The sequence below is a fragment of the Panthera onca genome, chromosome B4, assembly GCF_046562875.1.
Source record: "Panthera onca isolate mPanOnc1 chromosome B4, mPanOnc1 haplotype 2, whole genome shotgun sequence".
Taxonomy (NCBI): Eukaryota; Metazoa; Chordata; class Mammalia; order Carnivora; family Felidae; genus Panthera; species Panthera onca.
In genome coordinates, this window is record NC_138345.1 from 248,947 (window position 1) to 275,797 (window position 26,851).

Sequence of the window (26,851 nt, forward strand, 5' to 3'; positions counted from 1 at the left end):
GCATACTTGATGTTCTTGGTGATACGGCTGAAGGTTGAGCCACAAATATCTTTAAAAGCAGAGCTTCGCAGGTCTCCAGTGTTAACCGCTCTCCAGTTTAAACGCGGCCCTGATTTCTCGTCTGCAGTGCTACAACTGTGAGGAGGAGGCCATGTACCACTGCTGCTGGAACACGTCCTACTGCTCCATCAAGTGCCAGCAGGAGCACTGGCACGCCGAGCACAAGCGCACCTGTCGCCGGAAAAGATGAAGGCGGGTCTCGCGGAGCACCAGCGACGAGTCCTCTTCTCAGACAAAGCGGTTTTTGTTTCCAAGAAGCCAAAATTGTTTAGAATTTGCTTCCCATTTTGCACCAGCCTTTAAACACTTTTCGTGAAGAAATTTTGCACAGTAGTTTAAATCTTTTGTTAATGCTCCTCCGGAGTTTTTCAGGGGGTAAAAGTAACATCAGTGGAGGGTATTATTTTAAATAAATTTTAATTGAGAATTTGTTGCATTTTCAGCAAATTTTAAAACATTTTTAGGTTTTACAGAGATTTTAACCTTTAAACAACAGATCTTTAAAAAACAACAGGTGAATACAAGTGAGTTTAACAAAGAAACATTTAAAATAGATCTGAATGTAAGAACTACAGAACTGTTTCAGAAATAAAACATACTACCTTGATGTGAAATTTATTTCTTAACCTTGTTGAGCTGGTTTTGTTCAGCTTAATTTACTGTTTAAAGGCATTATCTATCTATTGGTTATGCCAGTGGGTATATGATTGAATTTAGGGAACAGGGTTGACACAGCAGGTGCTAGTCCTGCGTATTTTTTCTTAAATATTTCCCAATTGTGTTTTTCATTATTTCTTTTCAATATATAACTTTTATAACAAATTATTAGCTTTGATCTTGTAGTTTAAAATTGCAGGGAACTGGGGTAATCTTTTACTGAGCTGGATCTTAGAGAAAATGAATATTTAAAATTTAAAGTTTGCACATTTCATCTTTGTCCTAACGTGAGTGCTTGTAACAAGATAAACAAAAAATAAAAAGCCAAAAACTACCTTTCTCCATCCATGAAATTATAGATGAGGCATACAAATTTCTTTAATGCTTCCCTTCCCTCCCCAAATATCATCTGATTGCCTATTATCTGGTGTCACCTCGTATATTGTAAATTAATACTGAAAGGAAAGAAAGCACTTAAGTTTCACAGAGGCCGTTATGTTTGTAGTAATGGGTCATTGCCTACTAATGAACTCCATCACTGTACACAGAATGAAGAATAATGCATGTTAATTTTCTTGTATTAAAGATGCCGTGATTTGTAAAAAGTCTGTATTTTGCGGAATGTCTGGATTAAGAAGCATTACCAATAGGAATGGATCGATAGTTGAATAATGATTTTTTTATACATAGATATATAAAATACAGCCAGGAAAATGTTAAATTCCTTTTTTTTAAAAAAAAAATCTCGCCATTTATGTTTCTCAAAGACTGATCTTAGACCAAGTCAAATTCCCATCTATCATTTAGTTATTTTTTAAGGTTAGAGAAATAATTTGTAAATATTTATTTAGACCTTTGATATTTATTAAAGCAATTACACACCATGGAAGTGAAAGAATCAGGAGGAAAACCTTTTAAAAAGTTTTCTCCAGGTTTGTCAGGGTCACTCTAAAGATGAAAATGTAACTAAGTCTTCTGTGAAAGAATTCTCCATCCAGTCCTGATGCTGTTGAGGTGGTGACACAAGCTAACGCAGGCTGCTGCACCTGAATTAGGCAGTGACTGGGCATCTTGTTCCCTCCCTGTCACTGTGATGCGTCCGCATCGCCACGGTGCCGGTGCCGTGGTCTGAGTGAGATCGTAACCGAGAACACTTACCTTCTCTGATTGTTTTTCAAGTTTTAAAACTTCGATCCACCCCTATGAGAGCAAGTATTGTGGAAATATTTTTGGTGTAAAATCATTCCAGAGTATGTACTATTTACCTGATAGCTGCATGAAAGTAAGATTCGTGTTACTTTGGCTTTTTTGTCTCCGTTGACACGGTTGCAACATTTCCAAGTTACTACAGTGTGAAAACTGTGTGTTTAAAAAAAAAAAAAAAAAACAAAATTAAAAAAAAGAGATTGTGGCCTGGTTTTGTAAAAGTTTTAGGTAAAATTACAACTGATTGTTTTAGGAATCACTATTAAAATTTTTTCTGCAAATCATAAAGCTATATCAAGGTGTTGAGCTTGGCCACTATGCACATTGTAATTACTCATTGTGGCTGTCCAGTTCTATGATGCATTCTGGCATTTTGTAAGCTGCTCTGACTAGCAATATATAGATTCATTTAATGTGTTAACATTGGTTAATAAATGTATTTAAAAAAACTGGCTTTAATACATTGTTGATCTCACCCATTCCCCTATACCGAAGCAGACATGGCCATCTGACATGGTAACCCTGTACTATGGGTTATCCCCTGGTGACCTCAACTTTCTGTGGACAGTGTCTTAAACATTCACTTACACATTTGAGTTTACTTTTATCAGTCCACAAAAAGACTGAAAATACTTGGACCAGTTCTTGAAACTTTTAGGTCTCATACAAAGCCCATTTTCTTACTTTTTATGCTGTAGGCTGAGCGTTCACCACATCTTGCTTCAAACCCACCTGTGATGCCTGTGTCCATGCAGGTCGGTGTCACCCTCCTGACCAGACCGTGATGCAGAGTGTGGCTCGGCCCTTGTCTGTGCCTTCAGCACCTAATTCAGTGGTTCTCAGACTTCTGACGTGAGGATCACAAGAGAGCTCATCAGGACATTGCTGGGCCCCAGCACCTGCACTGCTCACAACTTCCCAGGTGTCAGTGATGGGGTCATCCTTTCTTGAAAATATACCTGTGTTCACAAAACAGACTGCGTCAATTTTAGTATTTTACAGATTTCTGGGGCCCATCTACAGGCTCCCCACCCCTGGAGGGATCCAGATCCCTCGGGTTAAGAATCTCAGATCTACGGGATTGGAGAGACAGAAGTCTGACAGGCAGGGAGACAACAGCAGTCCTGTGACTGTGACCCAAATCAGACCGTCTCACAGTCCACGTGCATGCAGATCACCTGGGAATCTAAACTGCAGAGTCTGACCCGGGGGATCTGGGGTCGGTGGAGCAGGTGTGGTGCCACTTTCGTACTTCAAGTGATGTTGATTCTGCTGCCCAGGGATCACAGCTGAAAGGTAGGACATTGAAGGGCACGTAAATTAACAAAACCACTACTGCGCTAAAAACCACAAAATAATGCTGTCAGATGAAAGCCTGTAACGGGCACATAGGTAATTTTAAATTATTTAATAACCATGTTAAAAAAGTAGGTGACATTAGTTTTAACACAACTTAATCTAATATAGCCAAAATATTTCCGTATTTACTATACCCTTTAATGAGATATTTACATGCTTGTTTTGCACTAAGTGTTCAAAACCCAGTTGTGGATTTTAGGCCTTTAGCCATCCCCGTTTGGACTAGCCACATTTCATTCCCTGATGAATGATGACTGATGGCTGATGACTACCCTTAATGGACAGAGCAATCTGAAGGAAGGCCTCTGTCTTCCCGAGGGCGTGCCCCATCACTGCCTTACCTGTGGACAATCTTCACTAAGCGCATGTGTATTAGAAGGCCTACGTGATACCGAGGAGCTGACAAGAAAATCTGTTTTTGCCAGAATTAGAGCTAAGGGTAGGTTCTTGGTTGTTTCAGAGTCTGAGATTGAGAGTTTAGAAATCACCCAGGCAACACATTCTAAAGTGACATTTCAATTAGGCAGCTCTGGGAAGGCATCCTAGAAATCGCTATGGGTCTAAAGGGTGGTTTGAAAACTCTTACCCAATCTAACTTCTTAATCTCACACTGGAGAGAAAGCTGAGGCCCAGAATTGCTCAAAGTCGAGATCCAGGTTCCTAATATCTGCCCCTTGAAGACTGTGGGTGGCTTAATAAAGTCGTGCAACGATAACAGCCCTGCCTTCCAGGAACGGGGCAGGGTATAACCGAAGGTGTAGAATGCTAAGGGAACTCAGATGACACAATGTAAACGTCATTAATGTAACAAATATTTGATCTACAGCATCTGTGTTAGATGCTGAGTATATAATAATGAGAAAAGACATTTCCTGTTCCCATGTAGTTTCTGATCTAGTGGGGGTATCGAATACATACAACGTTCTACTTATAAACCAGAGTTAGGTGCAATGAAGAAAAAACTACAAGACTGTAGGATACACACACAGCACAAAACGTAGAAGGGGGACGAATTAGGGAAGGCTTAGAAATCTTAGGTGAGGAGTTAGCTAGAGAAGCAGCAGTACAGAAGAACCACTATCGATTTGGGGATGCCTCCTTTTTCTCCTTCGTATGTTTACTATGCGCATTACTTTTAAGATCATAAAGTTATAAAAAGTCTTGCTGAAGGGGTCTACAGGGCTTTAAAAAGTTTGTTTTTTTTTTTTTCCTTCTGGGTGAAGAAAGAGATTTGATGTGGTTACGGACACCAAAGGACAGGAAGAGGGGTGACTGTTAACCACCAGAGGATAACCAAAGGATTAAGTTCACAGTGACTAGAGGAGACAGGGGATGGTACAGGAAGTGAAGATCTGGGAACACGACACCTGAGAGGTTGGTTAATGAACGAGAAAAGAAAAACAGACGAGGTAAGTTAGGTTTAGGACAAGAGGAAGAACACTAAACTGATGTCAGCATCATGGTGGGTAAGATGTTCGACAAAGAATCAGACCTCTATCTGCCAACCAAAGTGCGCTTATGGCTGCGGTGGGATCTAGCACCATGTGTCCAGGACCCAAGAGAGTCTCATCCACCTGTGCATCCGATAATAGGCAGACACAGCTCCCTCTGAGCAGGAGGAGCAAGTGAAGCCAGTGGGGAGCAAGGATCCTGCCCCAACCCTTCTTGCCACAGTCAGAACAATACCTGGAGAGTGTTGACCCGGGCAGATTCCCCAGAATACAGAGCAACTGCAGACACCCAGGAACCCCAAAAGCACTTTGGTTCCCAGCTTTGCACCTCGCCCCCAACTCCCCCGCAAGGAAAGACAGCATGGGACTAACTGGAGGCTGCAGTGACCTCTGCACAGGTGAGGAGGCACACGGCCAGGGGAGCCTGGCCACCCCAGTGTTGCAGGACTCAGCCGCAGAACCCACAGTCCTCTGTGACTGGCAGGAGGAGGAGAGGAGGACGGAGGCAGAGAATGTCACAGGGCAGTGAGTGGATGCAGTTTCTGATGGCTGCACTCAGCAGGAAGTCCAACCTGTAGCCTCTGGGGGCACCACACATGGGGACCTCTGCACCAGGTCCAGGGTACCCCCAGTGCCCCAGAGAGAAACCCACGCGACTCCCTGCTCTGCAGCCGCTCCTTATGTTCCTGAGCTCAGCAGCCAGAGCAAGCTCTGAGACCAGAAAAGAGCCAGGCTATGGGGCAAGGGAGAAACCACAAGCATCACTCCCGCCAGAAAACAGGAGAGCGGTTTCCTTTCAGTAGCCAGTAAGATGAATTGTAAGAACCAAAGACAACATAGAGCTTAAGAATTCTGCCACAAGAGGGAACGAGAAGAGTGGAACAGGTGTACCATCCAAAGTCAGAGATAACCCAGGTAATAACAACACTAACAACCAGAACTTACTGAAGGCAGTCTCCTACTTCAAATGCAAGAGCAGCATTGCAAAAATACAAGGAACATGAAAAAAATCAAGAAAACCATCAAAAGTTAATTCTCCAATAATCAAGCTTAAAAACGTGGAATTTTGTGATCTAGTTAATAAGTGAAAAAATAGCTGTTTTGAGGAAGCTCTAAGTGCTACAAGAAAACTCAGAAAGACAATTCAGTGAAATGGGAAAAAAAACACAAGTTTAAAATAAGATACTTCCCAAGGAGATAGTAATCACAAAAAAAAAAAAAAAAAAAAAAAAAAAAAAAGGAACCAAGTAGAAATTGTGGCTTGGAAGAACTCCACAAGTGAAATGAAAATGCAATAGAGCACATCTTCAGTAAAGCAAATGGAAGACAGAGTACCTGACTTATAGGATGGGAATTTTGAAATAACCTGATTAGCGGAGAATACAGAAAACAATGAAAAAGATTGAAGAAAGCCTACGTGCCTATGGGATTCAATAAGAAGAACAAATACTAGGGATGTGTGGGTGGCTCAGTTTGTTGAGCGTCCAACATCTGCTCAGGTCACCATCTCCTCTTTCATGAGTTCGAGCCCTGCATTGGACTCTGTGCTGACAGCTTAGAGCCTGGAGCCTGCTTCAGATTCTGTCTCCCTCTCTCTCTGCCCCTCCCTGCTCATGCTCTTTCTCTCAAAAATAAATAAACATTTTTTTAAAGAACAAATATTAGAATAATTGGAATTCCAGAAGAAGAAACAAGGGAGGAAGGGGCAGGAAATTTATTTGAAGAAATGATAGCTGAAAACTTCCCAAACCCAGTTGGAGAGAACTGGACATCCAAGTTCATGAGGCTAATAGATCTCCCTAATATCTCAATGCAAAAAGAACGTTTTTAAGGCACATTAAAATGAAACTATCAAAAATATAACAGAGAAAGAATTATAAAAGCAGCCAGGGGAAAAAAGATAAGCTACAAAGGAACACTTCTTAGGCTATCTCAGTGTATATCTCAGCAGAAACCCTGTGGGCAGGAAGGAGACTGTGTAATGACATATACAAAGTGTTGAAAGAAAAAACTGCCAGCCAAGAATGCTTCAGCTGGCAAAGTTATCCCTCGTGTATGAAGGAGAAGTAAAGACCTTCCTAGACAAACAGAAGCAGGGGGAGTTCATCACTAGACCTGCCTTACAGGAAATGCTGAAAGGCTGAGATGCCTGGGGTGGGCGTCTGACTCTTGATTTCAGCTCAGGTCATGATCCCAGGGTTGTGAGATCGATTGAGGCCTGTGTCAGGCTCCTCGCTGGGTGTGGAGCCTGTAAGAGTCTCCCCCCTCTGCCCCTCACCCACTTGTGTGCATGCTCTCTCCCAATAAAAAATAAAAGAAATGCTGAAAGGATTTCTTCAAGCTGAAGTGAAAAAAGACTACTTACGACATAAAAACATATGAAAACATACAGTCAGACTTAGAAAACTGTAATTGTGTAATAGGATGGTATGTTAACCACTGAACTATAGCATAAAGGCCAAAGGAAAAAAAGTATTAAAACTAACTAAAGCTACTATAATTTGTTACTGAATATATAAAAAGAGGTCATGACAAAAAAATTGAAAACGGAGAGTAAAAAAATGAAGCTTTTGTATCTAATCAAAGTAGCATCTGCTTAAAGTGGACTGTTTTACCTATGAGACGTCCAATGTGAGGCTCCTGGTAACCACAACGCAAGAACCTAAGTAAACCCACAAAGGTAAAGACAAGGAAACAAGGAATACCACCACAGTAAATCACAAATTTATAAAGGTCGGCAAAAGCACAGTGAAAAGGAAACAATGGAAGTACAAAACAACCAGAAGATAATTAATAAGACGGCACTGGTAAATTCTTACATGTCAATAGCAGCTCTAAATGTAAAAGGATTGAACTGGCCAATCAGAATGTATAAAGTGGCTGGATGAATTTTTAAAAACAAGACCCAACCCCATGCTTCCTACAAAAGATTCACTTCAGGTCTGAAGACACAAATAGGCTCACAGTGAAGAGACAGAAAAAGATACTCCATACAAGTGCAAACCAAAAGAGAGCAGGGATGGGTATCCTTAGATCACACAAAAGAGACTTTAAGCAAAAAATGGTAAGAGACAATGAAGGTCAATATGTAAAGGAGTAAAGTCATCAGGAAAGTAAAGCAACGGTCAATATGTATGCACCTGATACCACAGTACCTACAAATACTAAAGCAAATAGTAACAGGTCTGAGGAAAACAGACAACACAGTCAAGGTAGGGGGAATTAATACCTCACTTTCAGCAACTGATAGGTCATTCAGACAGAAGATTAACCAGGAAACATTACACTAGAGCCATACATTGGACCAAATAGACATTTACAGACACTCTATCCGACAGAAGCAAAATGTACATTCTTCTCAAATACACATGGAATATTCTCCAGCACAGAACATATGAGCAACTATTAGCAAATTTAAGAAGACTGAAATCATAACAGGTATCTTTTCCAACCACAATTGTATGACACTAAAAATCAACAAGAAGAAAGCTGGAAAATCTAGAAATACCTGGAAATAACACACTCTGGAACAACCAAAAGGTCAAAGAAGAAATCAAGAGAAAACTATAGAATATCTGGAAACAAATGAAAATGGAAACAACAACACACACCAAAACTAATGGGGGGGAGGAGGAGGGAGAGGAGCACCCCCACACCTCCCCCTCCCCCCGCCCATTTTAGGAGGCCAGCATTACCCTGATCCCAAAGCCAGATATAGACATGACCAGTAAGCCATACACCAAGACTGCTAGTGAATTTATAGGGAACAGTTGCTGTTTTTTTAACTCCAAATATTTAATTTAAAAAATCATAAACAAAATCAATTACCATAATTTTAAGGATTATAGATCTTTCTGAAAGGCTACATAATATTTAATCAATTTTCTTTCCCTCTCCAAGTACTGCAATTTGAACATGCCACAAGCTTTATTTCATATTGAGATGTTTTCTTTTTGTCAAAAGCTTTTTTATCATGGCTTGCTCCTTCTCAATTGTCAAAAGGCATCAAGAAAAAAGCTTAACATTTTTAGACAACACCTTCTAGGGAAATGTTAGTTGAATTCTCATGGAAAAATGCCAAAACAAGAGGATGCATTTTGATTCAGGTAATAAGATGCCTTGAATATATATTCGGTTGTGCCACAGATTTAAAATTTGTATGGAGACCATTTTTGTGACTTTATTTCCACAAGAATTCAGGTGAAGCAAACAAAAAGTAGAAGGTTTGGTTATAAAAGTTTTAATATATTTCCTAGTCAAGGCCTGCAAAAATGTTACATTTTGATTTTCCCTAAAAAGTGACATATTGCTGAGACTATACCTGTTGAAGACCACGGTATTAAATATATTTATGGGTAGAATTGTTGGGATTAGTTGAACAAGAAACACCCCATGGGTATTTTATATTCAACTTCTCTAACAACTCCAAGGGCAGGCCCTCTGATATGGTAGCTTAGCATGAAAGGGTAACTTAGATATTGGTAAATCACAATATAACCTCTGCAGAAACCATGCATGGGAATATTTTCTTGTGGGAATAGTAAGAACTTGTTATTAATGGCAATAGCATTATTTCTTTTCTATTTGCATTTGCCAAACTCTGCCTGACAATGCTTTTCAAAACATGATGTGTTTATCTTAAAACATATTGATGTTAAAAACCATAATGTCATATTAAGAGCTTTAGATAATTATCGGCTCCAGATTTTATTAGTTTGCTTGCATACTCATGTACTTTCTGATTGAATTCGGCTGTTACATTAGGTGTATTTTCCTACAATTAAGTAAAAGTTTAATAAGTTCTCTTCCAATGATGAAGAACCTTCCATAGCTGGTTCCTATACTGTGTTGATATAAAATCAATTGGCCTTGATGAACCCGATATTCATATATCCTTTTTAAGAATCTATTGAGATTAGAGTTCCTTTGTCTCTTTTTTACATCCATAAGTCAATTATTTTTGAAGGATTTTATCTAATCCCATTTTATTCTTTTTTAAAATTTTTATTTAAAATCCAAGTTAGTTAACATATAGCGCAATGATGCAAGAGTAGAATTTAGTGATTTATCACTTACATATAACATCCAGTGCTCATCCCAACAACTGCCCTCCTTAATGCCCATCAGTCATCTAGCCCATCCCCCACCCAATACCTTGCCAGCACCCTCAGTTTGTTCTTTGTCTCTTATAGTTTGCCTCCCTTTCTGTTATCTTATTTTTCCTTCCCTTCCCCTGTGTTCATCTGTTTTGTTTCTTAAATTCCATATATGAGTGAAATCATGATATTTATCTTTCTCTGACTCCTTTCACTTAGCATATTATATTCTAGGAATATATATATATTCATATATATTCATATATATTCATATTATGAATTCATATTCATAATGAATATATATATTCATAATATATTGATATTACATATATATTCTAAGAATACATATATATAGATTCATAATATATTCTAGTTGCATCCACATAATTGCAAATGGCAAGATTTCCTTCTTTTTGATTGCTGAGTAGTATTCCGTTGTGTATATATATATACCACATCTTTTTTATCTATTCGTCAGTTGATGGACATTAGGGCTCTTTCCATGCTTTGGCTATTGTCAGTAGTGCTGCTATAAACATTGGGGTGCATGTGCCCCTTTGAATCAGCATTTCTGTATCCTTTGGATAAAAACCTAACAGTGCAATTGCTGGGTTGGCAACAATTATTTTTAATAATGAATAGTTCACATGAAATATTGTATCAGTTTCAGGTATATTCAATATTTATGTACAGTATGCTGGTCATTACAATAGATCTAGTTAACTTTTGTCACAAAAATTGTTACTGTATTATTGACTACATTCCCTATGCTGTACATAACCTCCCTGTATCTTATTTCATAACTGGAAGACTGTAACTCTCAAGCCCTGATACCTGTTTTTCCATCCCCTTCTCCCTTTCCCTCCCCTCTGGCAATCAACAGTTTAATTTTCTGCATTTATAAGTCTGTTTCAGTTTTATTTTCTTTGTTTTTCTGTTTTTAGATACCACATGTAGGTGAGGTCATATTTGTCTTCCTCTGTTTTTGTATTTGTCTTCCTCTGTTTATTTCACTTAATATAATACCCTTTAGGTCCATCCATGTTGTCACAAATGGTAATAATGCTCCTTCTTTATCCGTTCTATCAATAAGCATTTAGGTTGCTTCCATATTTTGGCTGTTGTAAATAATGCTGCAGTGAACATAGGGGTGCATATGTCTTTTCAAATTAGTGTTTTCATTTTCTTCAGATAAAAACCTAAAAGAATATTGGTTCAGATGATATTTCTACTTTTAGCTTTTTGATGAACATCTGTTCTCCACAGTGGCTGAACTAATTTACCATTTCCACCAACAGTGTGCAAAGTTACCTTTTCTCCACATCCTTGCCAACACTTGTTATTTCTTGTTTATAGCCATTCTGACAGGTGTGAGGTGGTATCTCAGTGTGGTTTTGATTTGTACTTCCCTGCTGATCAGTGATGTTGAGCATGTTTTCATGTGCCTACTGGCCATCAGTATATATTCTCTGAAAAACTGTCTATTCAGTTCCTGCACCCACTTGTTAATCACACTGTTTCTTATATTGGGTTGGAGATCTTTGTGTATTTGGATGTTAATCCTTTACTGGATGTATTAACCCCTTATTGGATCATTTGAGAATATTTTCTCCCATTCAGTAAGGTTGTCTTTTTGTTTTGCTGATGGTTTCCTTCGCGGTGCAAAAGTTCTTTTGTTTGATGTAATCCCATTTGTTTATTTTTGCTTTTGTTCTAGTTGCCTGAGGAGACAGCTCCAAAAAATATCACTAAGACCAATGTCAAATACTGCCTATGTTTCTATGGGAATTTTATGATTCTGGGTCTTACACCTAAGTCTCCATTCCATTTTTATTTTTGTAAACGGTGCAAGAAAGTCATCCAATTTCATTCTTTTGCATGTAGCTATCCAATTTTCTGAACATCATCTATTGAAGAGACTGACTTTTCTCTATTGCATATTCTTGTCTCCTTTATTGTTAATTGACCATATAAGCATAGATTCATTTATGGGCTTTCTGTTCATTGATCTATGTGTCTATTTTTGTGCCAATATCAATACTGTTTTGACTACAATAGCTTTGTAGTTTACTTTAAAATCTGGTATGATGCCTCCAGCTTTGTTCTTTTTTTTCTCTAGGTTATTCTAGTTGTTCAGGGTCTTTTGTGGTTCCACACAAATTTTAGGATTCTTTGTTCTAGTTCTGTGAAAAATGCCTTTGTATTTTGATACAGATTGCACTGAACCTGTAGATTGTTTGGGGTAATATGGGCATTTTAACAGTATTAATTCCTCCAATTCATGAGCATGATGTAGTTTTCTATTTATTTGTGTCATCTTCAATTTCTTTATTCAGTATCTTACATTTTTTTTTTATTTTAGCATGCAGATCTTTAACCTCTCTGGTTAAATTTATCCCTAGGTTTGTTTTTTTTTTTTTTTTTTTTTTTTTTTTTTTGATGCAACAACAAATTGGGATAGTTTCTAATTTCTCTTTCTGCTACTTTGTTAGCAGTGTACAGATATGCAAGAAACTGCTGCTATATATTTATTTTGTATCATGCACCTTTACTGAATTCATTTATCAGTTCTAATAGTTTTTGGTGGAGGCTTTAGGGTTTTCAATATATAGTATCATGTTATCTGAGAATAGTGAAAATTTTACTTGTTCCTTTACAATATGGATGTCATTTCTTTTCTTGCCTAATTAATGTGGCTAAGACTTCCAATAATGTTGAATTGAAGTGGCAAGAGTGGGCATCCTTGTCTTGTTCCTGATCTTAGAGGAAGAGCTTTCAACTTTTCACTGTTGAATATGATGTTATCTGTGGGTCTGTCATATATGGCCTTTATTATTTTGAAGAACATTCTACACCTACTTTGTTGAGAGTTTTTCACATAAATGTATGTTGACTTTTGTCAAATGCTTTTTCTGCATCTGTTGAAATAATCACGATTTTTTATCCTTGTGTTATTCACATGGTATATCATGTTGGTTGATCTGCAGATACTAAATCATCCTTGAATTCCTGAAAGACATCCCACTTGATGAGGATGTGCGATCCTTTTAATGTATTGTTGAGGTCAATTTGCTAATATTGTGGTAAAGATTTCTGCATCTATGTTCATCAGCGATACTGGCCTGTAATTTTCTTTCTTCCCTTTCTCTTCTTTCTCTCTCTCCTTCCCTCCTTCCTTCCTTCCTTTCCCTCCCACCCTCCCTTTTTCTCTCTTTCTCTTTCTCTCTCTTTTACCCTCCCTTCTTTCCTTCTTTCCTCCCTCCCTCCCTCCTTTCCTTCCTTCCTTCCGTGGCTTTGTCTGGTTTAGGCATCAGGATAATGCTAGCCTTGCAGGATGAGCTAGGAACCATTCCTTCCTCTTCAATTTTTGGAATAGTTTGAGAAGAATAGGTATTAACTCTTCTTTAAATGTTTGGTAGAACTTACATGGAATCTAAGAATCAAAACAAATGAGCAAGGGATAAAAAGAGAGAGCAAGCCAAGAAACAGACTCCTAACTATTGAGAACTGATGGGTTACCAGAGGGGAGTTAGGCAAGGGGTGGGTAAAACAGGTAACTGGGATTAGGGAGTGCACTTGTTGTGATGACCACAGGGTGATGTATAGAATTGTTGGATCACTATATTCTACACCTGAAACTAATATTACACTGTATGTTAATTATACTTGAATAAAAAAAAATGTTTGGTAACTGACCTGTGAAGCCATCTGATCCTAGGCTTTTGTCTGTTGGGAGTCTTTAGAGTACTGGTTTAATTTCATTACTAGTAATCAGTCTGTTCAGATTTTCTATTTCTTCCTGATTCAATCTATGAAAATTGTACGTTTCTAGGAGTTTATTCGTTTCTTCTAGGTTGTCCAATCTGTTTGCATATAACTGTTCATAGTTGTCTTTTAAGATCCTTTGTATTTGTGTGGCATTTTTGTAACTTCTCTTTCATTTCTTATTGTATGTATTTGGACCTTCTTTTTCTTGAGGAGTCCTGTTAATGGTTTATCAAGTTTGTTTATCTTTAAAAAAAACCTGTTAGTTTCCTTAATATTTTAGGTTGTTTTTTAGTCTTTACTACATTTACTTCTGCTCTGATCTTTATTATTGTTTTCTTTCTACTAACTTAAGGTTTTATTTGTTTTTTTCTAGTTCTTTAGTAAAGTTAGATTGTTTTCTTGTGTCCTGAAGTGAGCTTGTATAAACTTCCCTCTTAGAACTACTTTTGCTGTATCCCCTAGGTTTTGGAGCATTGTGTTTTCATATTTATTTCACAAAATACCTCACCAAATTTCTTCTTTGATTTATTCACTGATCCACTGGTTGTTTACTACCATGTTGTTTGGCTTTCACATATGTGTGTGTGTTTTCAATTTTCTTCTTGTAGTTGACTTCTAGTTTCCTACCATTGTGGTTGGGAAAGAGTCCTGATATGATTTCAGTCTCCTTAAACTTACTGAGTTTTGTGTGTGACCTAACGTGATCTATCCCAGAAAATGTTCCATGTGCACTTGAGAAGAATGTCTACTCTGCTATTTTTGGATAGACTGTTGTTAAGTCCATCTTGTCTAACGTGTGGTTAAAGCCCATGCTTCTTGTTAATTTTCTGCTTGGATGATCTACCTATTCATGTAAAGTCCCCTACTGTTATTATATTACTGTCAATTTCTCCCTTTGCTTCTGTTAATAATTTGCTTTATATATTTAGGTGGTTCTATGTGGGGTGCATAAATATTTACAAGTATTAATATCTTTTTGTTGGATTGATCACTTTTATCATCATGGAATCTCCTTCTCTGTCTCTTGTTACAGCTTTTGTGTTAAAGTCTATTTACCCTAATATAAATATTGCTACTCCAGCTTTCTTTCAGTTTGTTTGCATGAAGTATATTTTTCCATCACTTAAATTTCAGTCTGTATGTATCTGTAGGTAAAGTGCATCTCTTGTAGGCAGTATTTGGTGATCTTTAATTTTTTTTAAGTCCATTCTGCCAGCTATGTCTTCTGGTTGGAGCATTTAGTAGGTTTACATTTAAAGTAAACAGCGATTGGGGCACCTGGGTGGGTCAGTAGGTTGAGTGTCCAGCTCTTGATTTTGGCTCAGGTCATGCTCTGAGAGTTCGTGAGATTGAGCTCCACGTCAGGCTCCACACTATCAGTGTGGAGCCTGCTTGGGATTCTCTCTCTCCCTCTCTCTGTGCCCCTCCCCTGTGCTCCCTCTTTCTCTCAAACATTAACAAATAAACACTTAAATAGTGATAGGTATTCATTTGTTACCATTTTGTTAATTATTTTCTGGTTGTTTTTATAGTTCTTCTGTTCTTTTCTTCCTCTCTTGTTCCTTTCCTTAGAGACCCTATAACTTTCTTTAGTTACTGTTATATGTGGGTCCAATGCTCTTATTTTTTGTATATCTATTATAGGTTTCTGATTTGTGGTTATCATGAGGTTCATAGATAGTAACCTATATACACAGCAGTCTACTTTAAGTCGGTAGTCATTTAAGTTTGAATGCATCCTAAAAATCACTACATTTTTATCCCCAACCCATGTTTATGCTTTTGACATCATATTTTCACATCTTTTTATTTATTGTGTGCCTTAACTAATTATTGTAGGTTTAGTTGATCTTGCTAAATTTGTCTTTTAACCATCATACTAGCTTTATAAGTTGTCTATCTGCTATGTTTTCTATATGTTTGCATTATAACCAGTGAGATTATTTCTCTCATATATTTTCTTACTTCTAGTTATGACCTTTTCATTTCTGTTTAAAGAATTCCCATTAATATTTATTGTAAAGCCAGTGTAGTGGTGATGGAGTTCCTTCAGCTTTTACTTGTCTGGGAAACTCTTTCTCTCTCCTTCAATTCTGAATGACAACCTTGCTGGGAAGTATATCCTTGGTTTTAAGTTGTTTTTTTTTGTTTTTTGTTTTTTGTTTTTCCTTTTAGCACTCTGAATTTATTGTGCCACTCACTTCTGGCTTGCAAAGTTTCTGCTGGAAAATCAGCTGATGGTCTTATGGGAATCCCCTTATATGTAACTAATTGCTTTTCTCTTGCTGCTTTTAAGATCCTCTAATTTTTGGCATTTTAATTATAATGTGTCTTGATGTTGACTGCTTTGGGTTTATCTGTGCCTCCTGGACCTGGATATCTGTTTCCTTCATGAAATTTTCCCTTCTCAGGTTAGGGAATATCTTAGCTATTATTTCTTCAAATAAGTTTTCTGCCCATTTCTCTCTCTTCTCCTTCTGGGACCCCTATAATGAGAATGTTAATATCCTTGATACATCCCAGAGGTCCCTCAAACTATCATATCTTTTAGTTTTTTTTTTTTCTTTTTGCTGTTCAATTTGGGTGATTTCCACTACCCTATCTTCCAGATAATGGATCCATTATTCTGTATCATATAATCTACTGTTTTTTTCTTCCAAGAGCATTTTTCATTTCTGTTTTTGTATTCTTCAGCTTAGATTGGTACTTCCTTATATTTCTTTATCTTTGTGTAACTTCTCACTGTGCTTATAAACCACTCTTCTCAGTTTGGTAAATATCTTTATGACCATTACTTTGAATCCTTTATTGAGTAGATTGCTTATCTCCATTTTGTTTAGTTCTTTTCCTGAGGTTTTTGTCTTATTCTTTCATTTAGAATCTATTCCTCAGTCTCCTCATTTTGTCTGACTCTTTGTGTTTGTTTCTATGTACTAGGTAGTACAGCTATGTCTCCCAATCTTGAAGACAGTGGATTTATGCAGGAGACATCCTCTGGGATGTAGAAGTGCAATAATTCCTGGACACCACAGCCAGGTGCTCCAGAGGTGTCCTGTGTGTGGGCTATATGTGCCTCCTGTTGTGGCAGGGCCATGACTACTGCTGGGGAACTACTGGACAGGGTTATCACACTGTTAGGTATAAGGCCCAGTGAAAGCATAGGACTGTGGGGGACTCTCAGCAGGGCAGGGACCCCTGGGATTAGCAGCTTAGAGGAAGGATCCCAAAATGGTGGCCACCAGTGCTGGAATCTGCACAGCAGAATGAGATAGCAAACATGGCTGCTGCTAGTGTCTCTAGCACTAGCACAAAACAATACACACAAAACAAGACAAAAGCAAGAGTACATAATTCTCACCCCCCGTGTGCTGAAGAACAGTTGTTCTTCAGATCACTATTTCCAAGCTCCCTGCCAGGGCTGTTGGCCTGCCTTCTCTCTAGGAGCAGGGCAGTGCCCTCTGGGATCTATCCCAGCCAAGCCAGCTGACCTTTAAAACTCCAGGCTTTAAGTCCCACCAACTGCAATAATTCATGACATTTGGCCCCTCTCATTTTCCAAGCCAGCAGCTTTGAGCATATGTTCTCCTTGTGTTCATCAACAGACGAAGAGAAAGCATTTGACAAAACTCAATATCCATTCATGATATGAATGGTCAACAAAGTAGGTTTAATGGAAACATATCGCAACATAATAAACATCATATACGATAAACCCACAGCTAACATCATATTCAGTAGTGAAAAACTAAAACATTTTCCTCTACGATCAGGAACAAGACAAGGATGTCTATTCTCACCACTTCTATTTAACACAGTACTGGAAGTCCTAGCCACAGCAATCAGACAAGAAAAAAAGAAATAAAAGGTAAAGCTTCCAGGGAACATGGTGGAGCAGGAGGATCCTAAGCTTATCTCATCCCACAGACAAACCCTGATAACACTCACATCAGTGTAAATCACCCAGAAAACCACCTAAAGACTGGCAGAACAGACTCTCCCCAAGTAAATGTACAGAACAGGCTATAACAAAGAGGGTAAAAGGGGGAGAGGACGTGGTTTGGAACCAAAATGACCCGAAGGACTGTCCATAGGAGGGAGGGACACTGCAGGCATGGAGAGAGGAGACAAGCAGACCCCACACTGTCCACTGCAGGCACAGGGGACCCACACTAGGAAGATGAATCTACATCAGAGCTTAGAAGACCAGAGAGGCTTAACTTCATGAAGTTTTTTTTTTTTTTTTTTAAATCAGTGGGGCTTAACATTGGGAACTTTAAAATTCAGTGGGCTTGGCTCTGGGAGAGAGAGTGAGTGAGCGAGCGAGTGAACAAGCGAGCGAGCAAGCAGGAGGACATGGAGTTCCTGCACTTAGAGAAAGCACAACAAACAACCCCACTGAGCTACAGCATAGGAGCAGCAGTATGAAAACCCCCTGGGGTACATAGGATGATTTATTTACTAATCTCAGATTGTACACAGGAAGGGCATGGATCTCTAGATTTCTCCAAGAATGAAAGAGCTGTTGGGTGACGTTTACATGTCGCTCCACTCCAGCCTCAACACATGGACATCTGCAGGAACCAGCACCAATACCCTCCAACTAGCTTTGCTAAGAGTGTGCCCTGCCCCAGCATTCTTCTGTGGATCCACCCCATTCAACCTGTCCCACTCAGTAGGTGTCCATTTAAAGGAGCACCACAAGCCCTGAAAGTGGCCAGGACCACCCCAAAATGACTCCTTCCCTGGGGAGACAAAGAGCTAAACACACATACCACTTCAACGGCAGCCATACCAGTGGGCTGGGGGCAGACAAGCCCCTCAGGGGATAACACAGGGTGGCCACCCTGCAGTTCAGTGCCACTGCATCTCTGCCAGACATCTGGCCTAACCCACTACAAGCCCAAGGCAGCCCAAGAAAAGAAGAAAAATTTCACAGGTACATATAAATAAAATAAAAGTAGTAGATTAATCTCCTGTAAAACATATGGGGGTTAGGGGTGCCAGGGTGACTCAGTTAAGCATCCAACTCTTGATTTGGCTCAGGTCATGATCTCAGGGTCCTGAGATGGAGCCCCATGTTGGGCTCCATGCTGGGTGTGCAGCCTGTTTAAGATTCTTCCTTTCTCCCTCTACTGCTTATGTGCTCTGTCTCTAAAACAGAACAGAACAGAACAAAACCAAAACCCAACAAAACAAAACCAAAAACCCCAGAATGTGTGGAGGTTAAAGCATAAAAGCAGTAAAATCAAGTATATCTACAAAACTCAGTCAAGGGATTCACAAAATATAAGGATGTAAAGTATGCTAGCATATACATAAAACACAGGGGTGGGGAGTAAAAGTTTAGTGCTTTTAGAATAGGTTCAAACTTGAGTGACCATCAGCTTAACAGAGACATTATATGCATAAGATGTTACATAAAAAGCTAATGGTGACCACAAATCAAAAACCTATGGTATATATGCAAAAATTAAAGGAAAAGGGACGCAAGAATATCATCAAAGAAAGCAATCAAACAAAAGACAGAAAAAGAAACAGAGAAGAACTACAAAAATAACCCCCAAACAAGTAACAAAACAGCAATAAGTATGTATCTATCAATTAATTTAAAGGGACTAAATGCTCCAATCAAAAGACATAGATGACTGAATGGATAAAAAAGCAAGACCCATCTATATGCTGCTGCTAAGAGATTAATTTCAGAACTAAAGACACATGAACATTGAAAGTGAAGGGATGGCAAAATGTTTATCATACAAATGGAAGTTAAAAGAAAGCTATGGTAACAATGCTTATATGGGGCAAAATAGACTTTAACAAACATAAAGTTATCAATAGTAATACAAAAATAGTAGGGGGCTTTAACACCTCACTTACATTAGTGGGTAGACCGTTGAAAGAGAAAATCAATAAGGAAACCGTGGCTTTAAGTGACACAATGGACCAGATGGATCTACAGACATATTCAGAACATTCCACCCCAGAGAAGCAAAATACACATTCTTTTCAAGTTCATATGGAACATTCTCCAGAACAGATCACATGTTAGGCCACCAAATCAGTCTAAACAAATTCAAAAAGTAGAAGTCATATCACACATCTTTTCCAACCACAGTGGTATAAAACTAGAAATCGACCACAAGAAAAAAATCTGGAGACAACACAATAGCAGAGAGGTTAAATAACATGCTACTATACAATGAACAGGTCAACCAAGAAATCAAAAAGTAAATAAAAAAACTACAGGGAGACAAATAAACTGAACACAACATGGGTCTAAAACCTTTGGGATGCATCAAAAGATATTCCAAGAGGGAAGTCTATAGCAGTACAGGCCTACCTCAAGAAGCAAGAAAAATCTCAAATAAACAACCTAACATGACACCTAAAGCAGTTAGCAAGAGAACAAACAAAACCTAAAACCAGAAGGAGAACAAAAATAGTAAAGATTAGAGCAGTAACAAATGAAATAAAACAAAAACAGAACAGATTAACAAAACCAGGAGCTGGTTCTCTGAAAATAAAATTGATAAAACTCTAGCCAGACTCATCAAAAAACAAAAGTGAGAGAGAGGACTCAAAATCAGAAATGAAAGAGGAGACATTCCTTGCTTCTTGACGTAGGCCTGTATTGCTATATACTTCCCCCTTAGGATCACTTTTGCTGCATCCCAAAGGTTTTGGACGGTCATGTTTTCACTTTCATTTGTTTCCATATATTTTTTAAATTTCTTGCATTTCCTGGTTGACCCAATCACTGTTAAGTAGCATGTGGTTTAACCTTCATGTACTTGTGGTTTTTCCAATTTTTTTTCCTTTTGGTTGACTTCAAATTTCACAGCCTTGTGGTGAGAAAATATGCATGGTATGATTTTAATGTTTTTGTATTTGTTGGGGCCTGCTTTGTGACCTAGTATGTGATTATGGAGAATGTCCCATGTGCAACTGAAAAAACGTGTATTCTGCTGTTTTAGGTTGGAATGTTCTGAATGTACCTGTTAAGTCCAGCTGGCCCAGCGTGTCATTCAAAGCCATTGTTTCATTGTTGATTTTCTGTTTAGATATCTGTCCATTGATGTATGCGGGGTGTAAAAGTCCCCTATATTATTGTATTATTATCAATTCGTTCCTTTATGGTATGAACTCCTTTAGTTTTTGTTTCTGGGAAACTCTTTATCTCTCCTTCTATTTTGAATGACAGCCTTGCTGGATAGAGCATTCTTGGCTGCAGATTTTTCCCATTCAGAACTCTGAATGTCAATCATATCACTCCCTCTGGCTTGCCAAGTTTCTGTTGAGAAATCTTCAACTAGCCTTATGGGACTTCCCTTGTAACTTAAGGACTTCTTTTGTCTTGCCGCTTTTAAGATTTTTTCTTTATCACTATATTTTGCAAATTTAGTTAAATATGTCTTGGCCTGCTTTTGTTGATTTTGATGGGAATTCTCTGTGCCCCCCTGGATCTGAATGTCTATTTCTTTTACCAGATTAGGGTAGTTTTCATCTATGATTTCCTCAGATAAATTCTTGCCCCCTTTTCTATCTGCTATTCTGCTGTGACTCCTATAATATAAATGTTTTTATGTTTTATGGAGTCACTGAGTTTCCTAAGTCTATTCTTATATTGCATAGTTCTTCTTATTCTCTTATGTTCAGCTTCAGTATCTTCTATCATTTGTCTTCTAAATCACTAATTCATTACTCTGCTTCTTCCAGCGTGTGTTCATTGCATCAAGACTGATTCCAATATCAGTTTTTACATTCTTCATTTCTGACTTTCATTCTTTTCTCAAGTCCAGTGAGAATCAATAATGATTGTTGCTTTAAATTTTCCATCAGTCATGTTACTTACATCTGTTTTCCTTAGATCTCTGGCCATGGCCTTATTTTGATCTTCCGTTTCGGATGAATTCCTGTGTTGGCATTCTAAGTCTCTGCCCTCTTCCCTGTGTCAGAAAAGCCAGTTATGTTTCCCACTCTTGAAAGTAATGGCTTTATGAAGGAGAAATCATATAGTGTCCAGGTTCTGAGATTCAGGAAGTGTCTCAGAAAATAATGTTTTTTAAAAAAAGAAATGAAAGGCATCCAACTGGAAAGAAAAAAGTAAAACTGTCACTATTTTGCAGATTATGTATATTCAGAAATCCCTAAAGACCACAAAAAAACTATTAGATCTAATACATTAATTCAATGAAATTGCAGGATATAAAAGTAACAAAGAGATCTGTTGTGTTTCTATACACTAGTAACAAAGTAACTGAAAAAAATTAAGAAAGCAATCCCATTTACAGTTGTACCAAAAAGAATAAAATAGGGGCTCCTGGGTGGCTCAGTTGGTTGAGCGACCGACTTCAGCTCAGGTCATGATCTCATGGTTTGTGGGTTTGAGCCCCGCGTTGGGCTCTGTGCTGACAGCTCAGAGCCTGGAGCCTGCTTCGGATTCTGTGTCTCCCTCTCTCTCTTCCCTTTTCCCATTCACACTCTGTCTCTCTCTCTGTCTCAGAAATAAACATTAAAAAAAATTTTTTTTTTAAAAGAACAAAATACCTAGGAATAAAGTTGACCAAGGAAGTGAAAGACCTGGACTCTGAAAACTCTGACATTTATGAAAGAAAATGAAGACAACACAAATGGAAAGACATTATCATGCTCACGGATTGGAAAAATTAATGTTGTTAAAATGTCCACACCACTCAAAGCAATCTACAGATTTAACACAATTCCTTTCAACCAGAACCAGAACAAATAATCCTAAAATTGTAAAACTGTAAGACACAAAAGACCCCAGTTAAGCAAACATCTTGAGAAAGAAGAACAAAACTGGAGTATCACAATCCCAGATTTCAGGATATACCACAAAGCTATAGTAATCCAACAGTATAGTACTGGCACAAAAAAAGACACAGATCAGTGAACAGGATAGAGAGCCCAGAAATAAACCCATGCTAGTGTGGTCAATTAATATACAAGAAAGCAGGCAAAAACACACATTGGAGAAAGGACAGTCTCTTTAATAAATGGTGTTGGGAAAACTGGACTGCTACATGTAAAATTATAAAATGGGACTTCTTTCTTACAACATACACAAAAATAAACTCAATGCAGCTTTAGTGACATATTTATAGACAAATCTCAGGCAAGGAAAACAAAAGTTAAAAAAAAAAAGAAAGAAAGAAATGAGACTACACCAAAATAAAAAGCTTTTCCACAGCAAAGGAAGAAATCAACAAAACAAAAATAAACCTTACTGAATAGGAGACAATATCTGCAAATGATACATCCAATAAAAGATTAATATTCAAAGTATATAAAGAACTCCTACAACTCAATAAAAAATAATAAAAATAGGCATAGGACCAGAATAGTTATTTTCTTTTTTTTTTTTTTTTTTTTTTTTTTTTAAATTTTTTTTTTTCAACGTTTTTATTTATTTTTGGGACAGAGAGAGACAGAGCATGAACGGGGGAGGGGCAGAGAGAGAGGGAGACACAGAATCGGAAACAGGCTCCAGGCTCCGAGCCATCAGCCCAGAGCCCGACGCGGGGCTCGAACTCACGGACCGCGAGATCGTGACCTGGCTGAAGTCGGACGCTTAACCGACTGCGCCACCCAGGCGCCCCCAGAATAGTTATTTTCAAAAGAAGATGTACAAACATCTAGAAACACATGAAATGATGCTCATCATCACTAATCATCAGGGAAATGCAAATCAAAACCACAATGAGTTATCACCTTATACCTATCAGAATAGATAGTATCAAAAAGACAAGAAATAACAAATATTGGTGAGGATTTGGAGAAAAGGGAACCCTCATGCACTGTTGGCGGGAATGTAAATTTGTGCAACTGTGGAAAACACTACTGAGGTTCCTCAAAATATTAAAAATAGAAACACCAAATGATCTAGCTTTTCCATTACTGGTTATTTACTCAAAGAAAACAATAATGCTAGGACAAAAAGATATATGCATCTTATGTTTACTGCAGTATTGGGTATGGATGCAGTGTTAAGTGTCCACAAACAGATGAATGGATTAAGATGCCCTCGCCCCCCACACACAGAGGAATATTACTCAGCCACACACACACACACACAAAAGAGATCTTGCCATTTGTGACAGTGGGAACGGATGTAGAGGGTATTCTGCCAAGTGAAATGATCTAAACAAAGACAAATACTATACAATTTCATTTATATGCTGAATCTAATAAACAAAACAAATGAATAAACAAAAACAGAAACAGACTCACAAATACAGAGAACCTGTGGTTTCCAGAAGGGTGGGGGGGGGGGTGTGGTGGGTAAAAATAGATGAAGACAACTGAGAGATACAAATGTCCAGTTATAAAACACACCAATCAGGGGAATGAAAAAGAAAAGTACAACACAGGGAATATAACCAAGAATATAATAACTCTGTCTGATAACCGTAACTATACTTACTGTGGTGAACACTGTGTACGTACACAATTGTCAAATCACTGTGCTGTGCACCTGAAACTAATGTAACATTATGGGTCAACTATAATTTAAAAATACCAAAGTTTTAAAAGTTACGTTTTCTCAAAAATGAAAATTTAGGCTTTCCTACTAGCCCACGTGGTAAATGGTGGGATACTGATGGCAGATGACGGTGATCTTTGTCTCTTCTTTCTCCTTCCCTGATGGCATCGTTCCTAGCGGAGGTCTTCACACAGGCACACATAACGTACCAGTCCATTTCTTGCTTTCCAGCTTTATTTCCCTAATTAGATTGTTGTCGTCGGCAACTTTGTGCCTCCTGGAACTCCGTTTCTATACTCACTTAAGTGCTCTGAACATGGTAGGAACTCCTTAAAGGCCATTAGACCCACTGACCTCATTCTCTGAACACCAAGGGGCCATCAAGCCCGTGGCTGAGCTGAACTGAGTACCTGTGTCAGACAGAGATCTGGAAGGACAGGCTGGAAGAAACAAAGAGGCAGCAACGGGGGAAAAGAAGCCATTTGCAAAAAATCATTTCCCACAGGTCATGCTTTCGCAGGATCCTTTTACACAGAATCTTTAACATATGAATACCTGATTATTTGACTTTAACTTTAAACTAACCAAATGGAGAGTTTCACTATTCACATTACAAAGGATCATGGGGTCTCTTTAAAGATCTCCCTAAGTGCCTCTCCACAGGTCCTTAAACAGGTGACAGAGTCAAGGACCAACAGCAAATATGGTTGCCTCTGCTGCTAGATTATCAGTTAGGTACTAAGAGCAATTCTGAACTCTGCTGTTTAAAAAGAATCTTGACATTTGGGGGGATTTTGTTGCATTTTAGGAAATTGGAGCCCTGGAATATTCTGTTCGGTACAGGACCCCCAACACCCTTACTCCTAAGTTAAGGGAGGAGTGTTGACTGGGAAAGTGACAACCATGTGTTGGTCCTGACTCCTTTACCCACCAAGACCCCATCGACCTGACACATTCACCCTTGTGCAACCACTGCACAAGCGAAAAAACAAAAAAATCTAAAACACAAAAACAAAAACAATGCCCCAAACAACCCAAAGCATGTCTTCAGTTACCTTCTGGGTTTACTTTGAGAAATAAGTCACTTCCTCTCTGAGCAGGTCCAGCTCCCCAGGGGGGTTCTCACGTCTGGACGCAGGTTTGTTACAAGAACTAGCTGTTTATGGCAAGGAAACAAGGTTAAATGAGTGCTCGACTTCATGCCCACATTTCAGCTAGAAAATCAGTTTAAAGAACAGTGTACGTGGGGCAACTGAGACCTTGGCGATCATCTCGTCTTACCCCTTGGTTTGGAGACAGTAAAGCTCACGTGATCCCCTCTGTGCGCAGCCAAGACTACATCTCAGTCTCCGACCAGCTGCCTCTCAGCCTCTGCCAGACCTCAAACCTGGGAGAACGATGGGGCTCCTTCGCTTTACCCCGCAACTTCATATGGTTGGTGCTCAGATATTTATTGATAAGGGAACAACAGAGAAGTTGGAACATTAAAGTGTTTAAAGACCGAACTACCAGACGCAGAAACGAACTCCTGTGGAAGGAAAAATCGCAGTCAAAAGTTACTTCTCACAAGTTTCCTTACTACTTTGCATCTTAGAACAGGAATCAGCTGACGATGACCTCAGGGCCAAATCTGGTTGCTATTTGTAGGACCCAAAGCTAAAAATGGCAAAGCTTCTAAACCCAAAGCTTCTGAATAGTTGAGAAAAGTCAATGGAATAGTACTTCACGATGGGGAACTGAAACAAAACCCACATTTCTGTGTCTGCTTACTTGAGGGCTGCCTTTGTGTCGCACCATCAGCAACGAGCGGTTGAGACAGAAACCGCCTGGCCGGCAGAGCCCGCACCACTTAACTCCCTGGCCCTTCCACGGCAGGCTGGCAAAGATCTGGTTAAACCCTGGCTGCAGCTGGGGCCAAGACGCGGCATAACCGCTGTGCCTTGTTAGCTTTTCAGGCATAACTGCCCGCCGGCGATTAACGGTTGTCACCAAACGAATCCCTACAGCCCGTCCATGCCCGCCAGCTCCATCTTCAGAGGCGCCTGTCCATCTCCAGGAAGCACAGTGCTGGTGGCACACGTCCACTTACTTTCAGTCTACGCAACCGCTTAAGTCAACGCCTGGGTGACAAAGACCCCGGACGCACTCAGAACCTGGTAGCGCCTCTTGATGACAACACTCTGTCCCCGAGAATCACTGCTTGCTGTGCCCTAGTCACTGACCACACACCAGAGCCGGGGACTTCAGGAACTTAGTCCTCGATGGAACGCCGTCTGATGGTGACCAGGGCGGGTTCCACCTGCCGTTGCCTGGCGAGTGTGCGAAGGGACACCTGGTGGACGCAGGAAGCACAGCCACGGGTCAGGGACTCACCAAGGGTTACCGCACAAGACCAGGCCGGTCCCGGGTGCCTTGGGGGCCGCTCTGGATCCACGTTCAGGCTTCAGGGGCACACTGCTGCTGGGCAGTGACCCGGGGTCTGCTGACGTCCTCCCGAAGGGGCAGCCAGCATGCATCGGCGGGGGCTGCCATCCACCCGTGGCTCTCGGCACAGTCCCTTCACAATGCAGCGAGGACGGGGAACATTTCCCCTCGGCTCCGCTCTGGCCTAAGCAGGGAACGGGCTCCAGTCGCTGACCTTTGCCCCGACCTGCCCCCTTACCGCACCTGCACGCTCTCATCCGTGGTGCCCGCTCTCGAACGACGCTGCTTCGCCGCTTGCCAGAGCTCCCTACCGTGCTGTTACCCGG

At 39.4% G+C, this 26,851-nt stretch overlaps 1 protein-coding gene and 1 long non-coding RNA gene across 14 annotated transcripts in view; one reads left to right on the plus strand and one right to left on the minus strand.

Moving 5' to 3' along the window:
• ZMYND11 (zinc finger MYND-type containing 11) overlaps window positions 1–2,211 on the plus strand; it is a 133,668-nt gene extending 131,457 nt beyond the window's left edge. For all 13 annotated transcript variants that reach the window (XM_060659421.3, XM_060659420.3, XM_060659419.3 and 10 more), the window contains one exon: window positions 128–2,211. In XM_060659421.3, the coding sequence (XP_060515404.1) occupies window positions 128–250 (123 nt within the window). In that variant the 3' untranslated portion in view covers window positions 251–2,211. The remainder of the gene's footprint in view (window positions 1–127) is intronic.
• A 327-nt stretch (window positions 2,212–2,538) lies between these two features.
• LOC132695173 (uncharacterized) lies at window positions 2,539–26,851 on the minus strand. The gene is made up of 4 exons (XR_013557003.2): window positions 25,383–26,851; window positions 25,157–25,257; window positions 3,102–3,212; window positions 2,539–2,882 (listed from the first exon to the last, which is right to left on the minus strand). It is a non-coding gene; the product is annotated as an uncharacterized LOC132695173 (long non-coding RNA).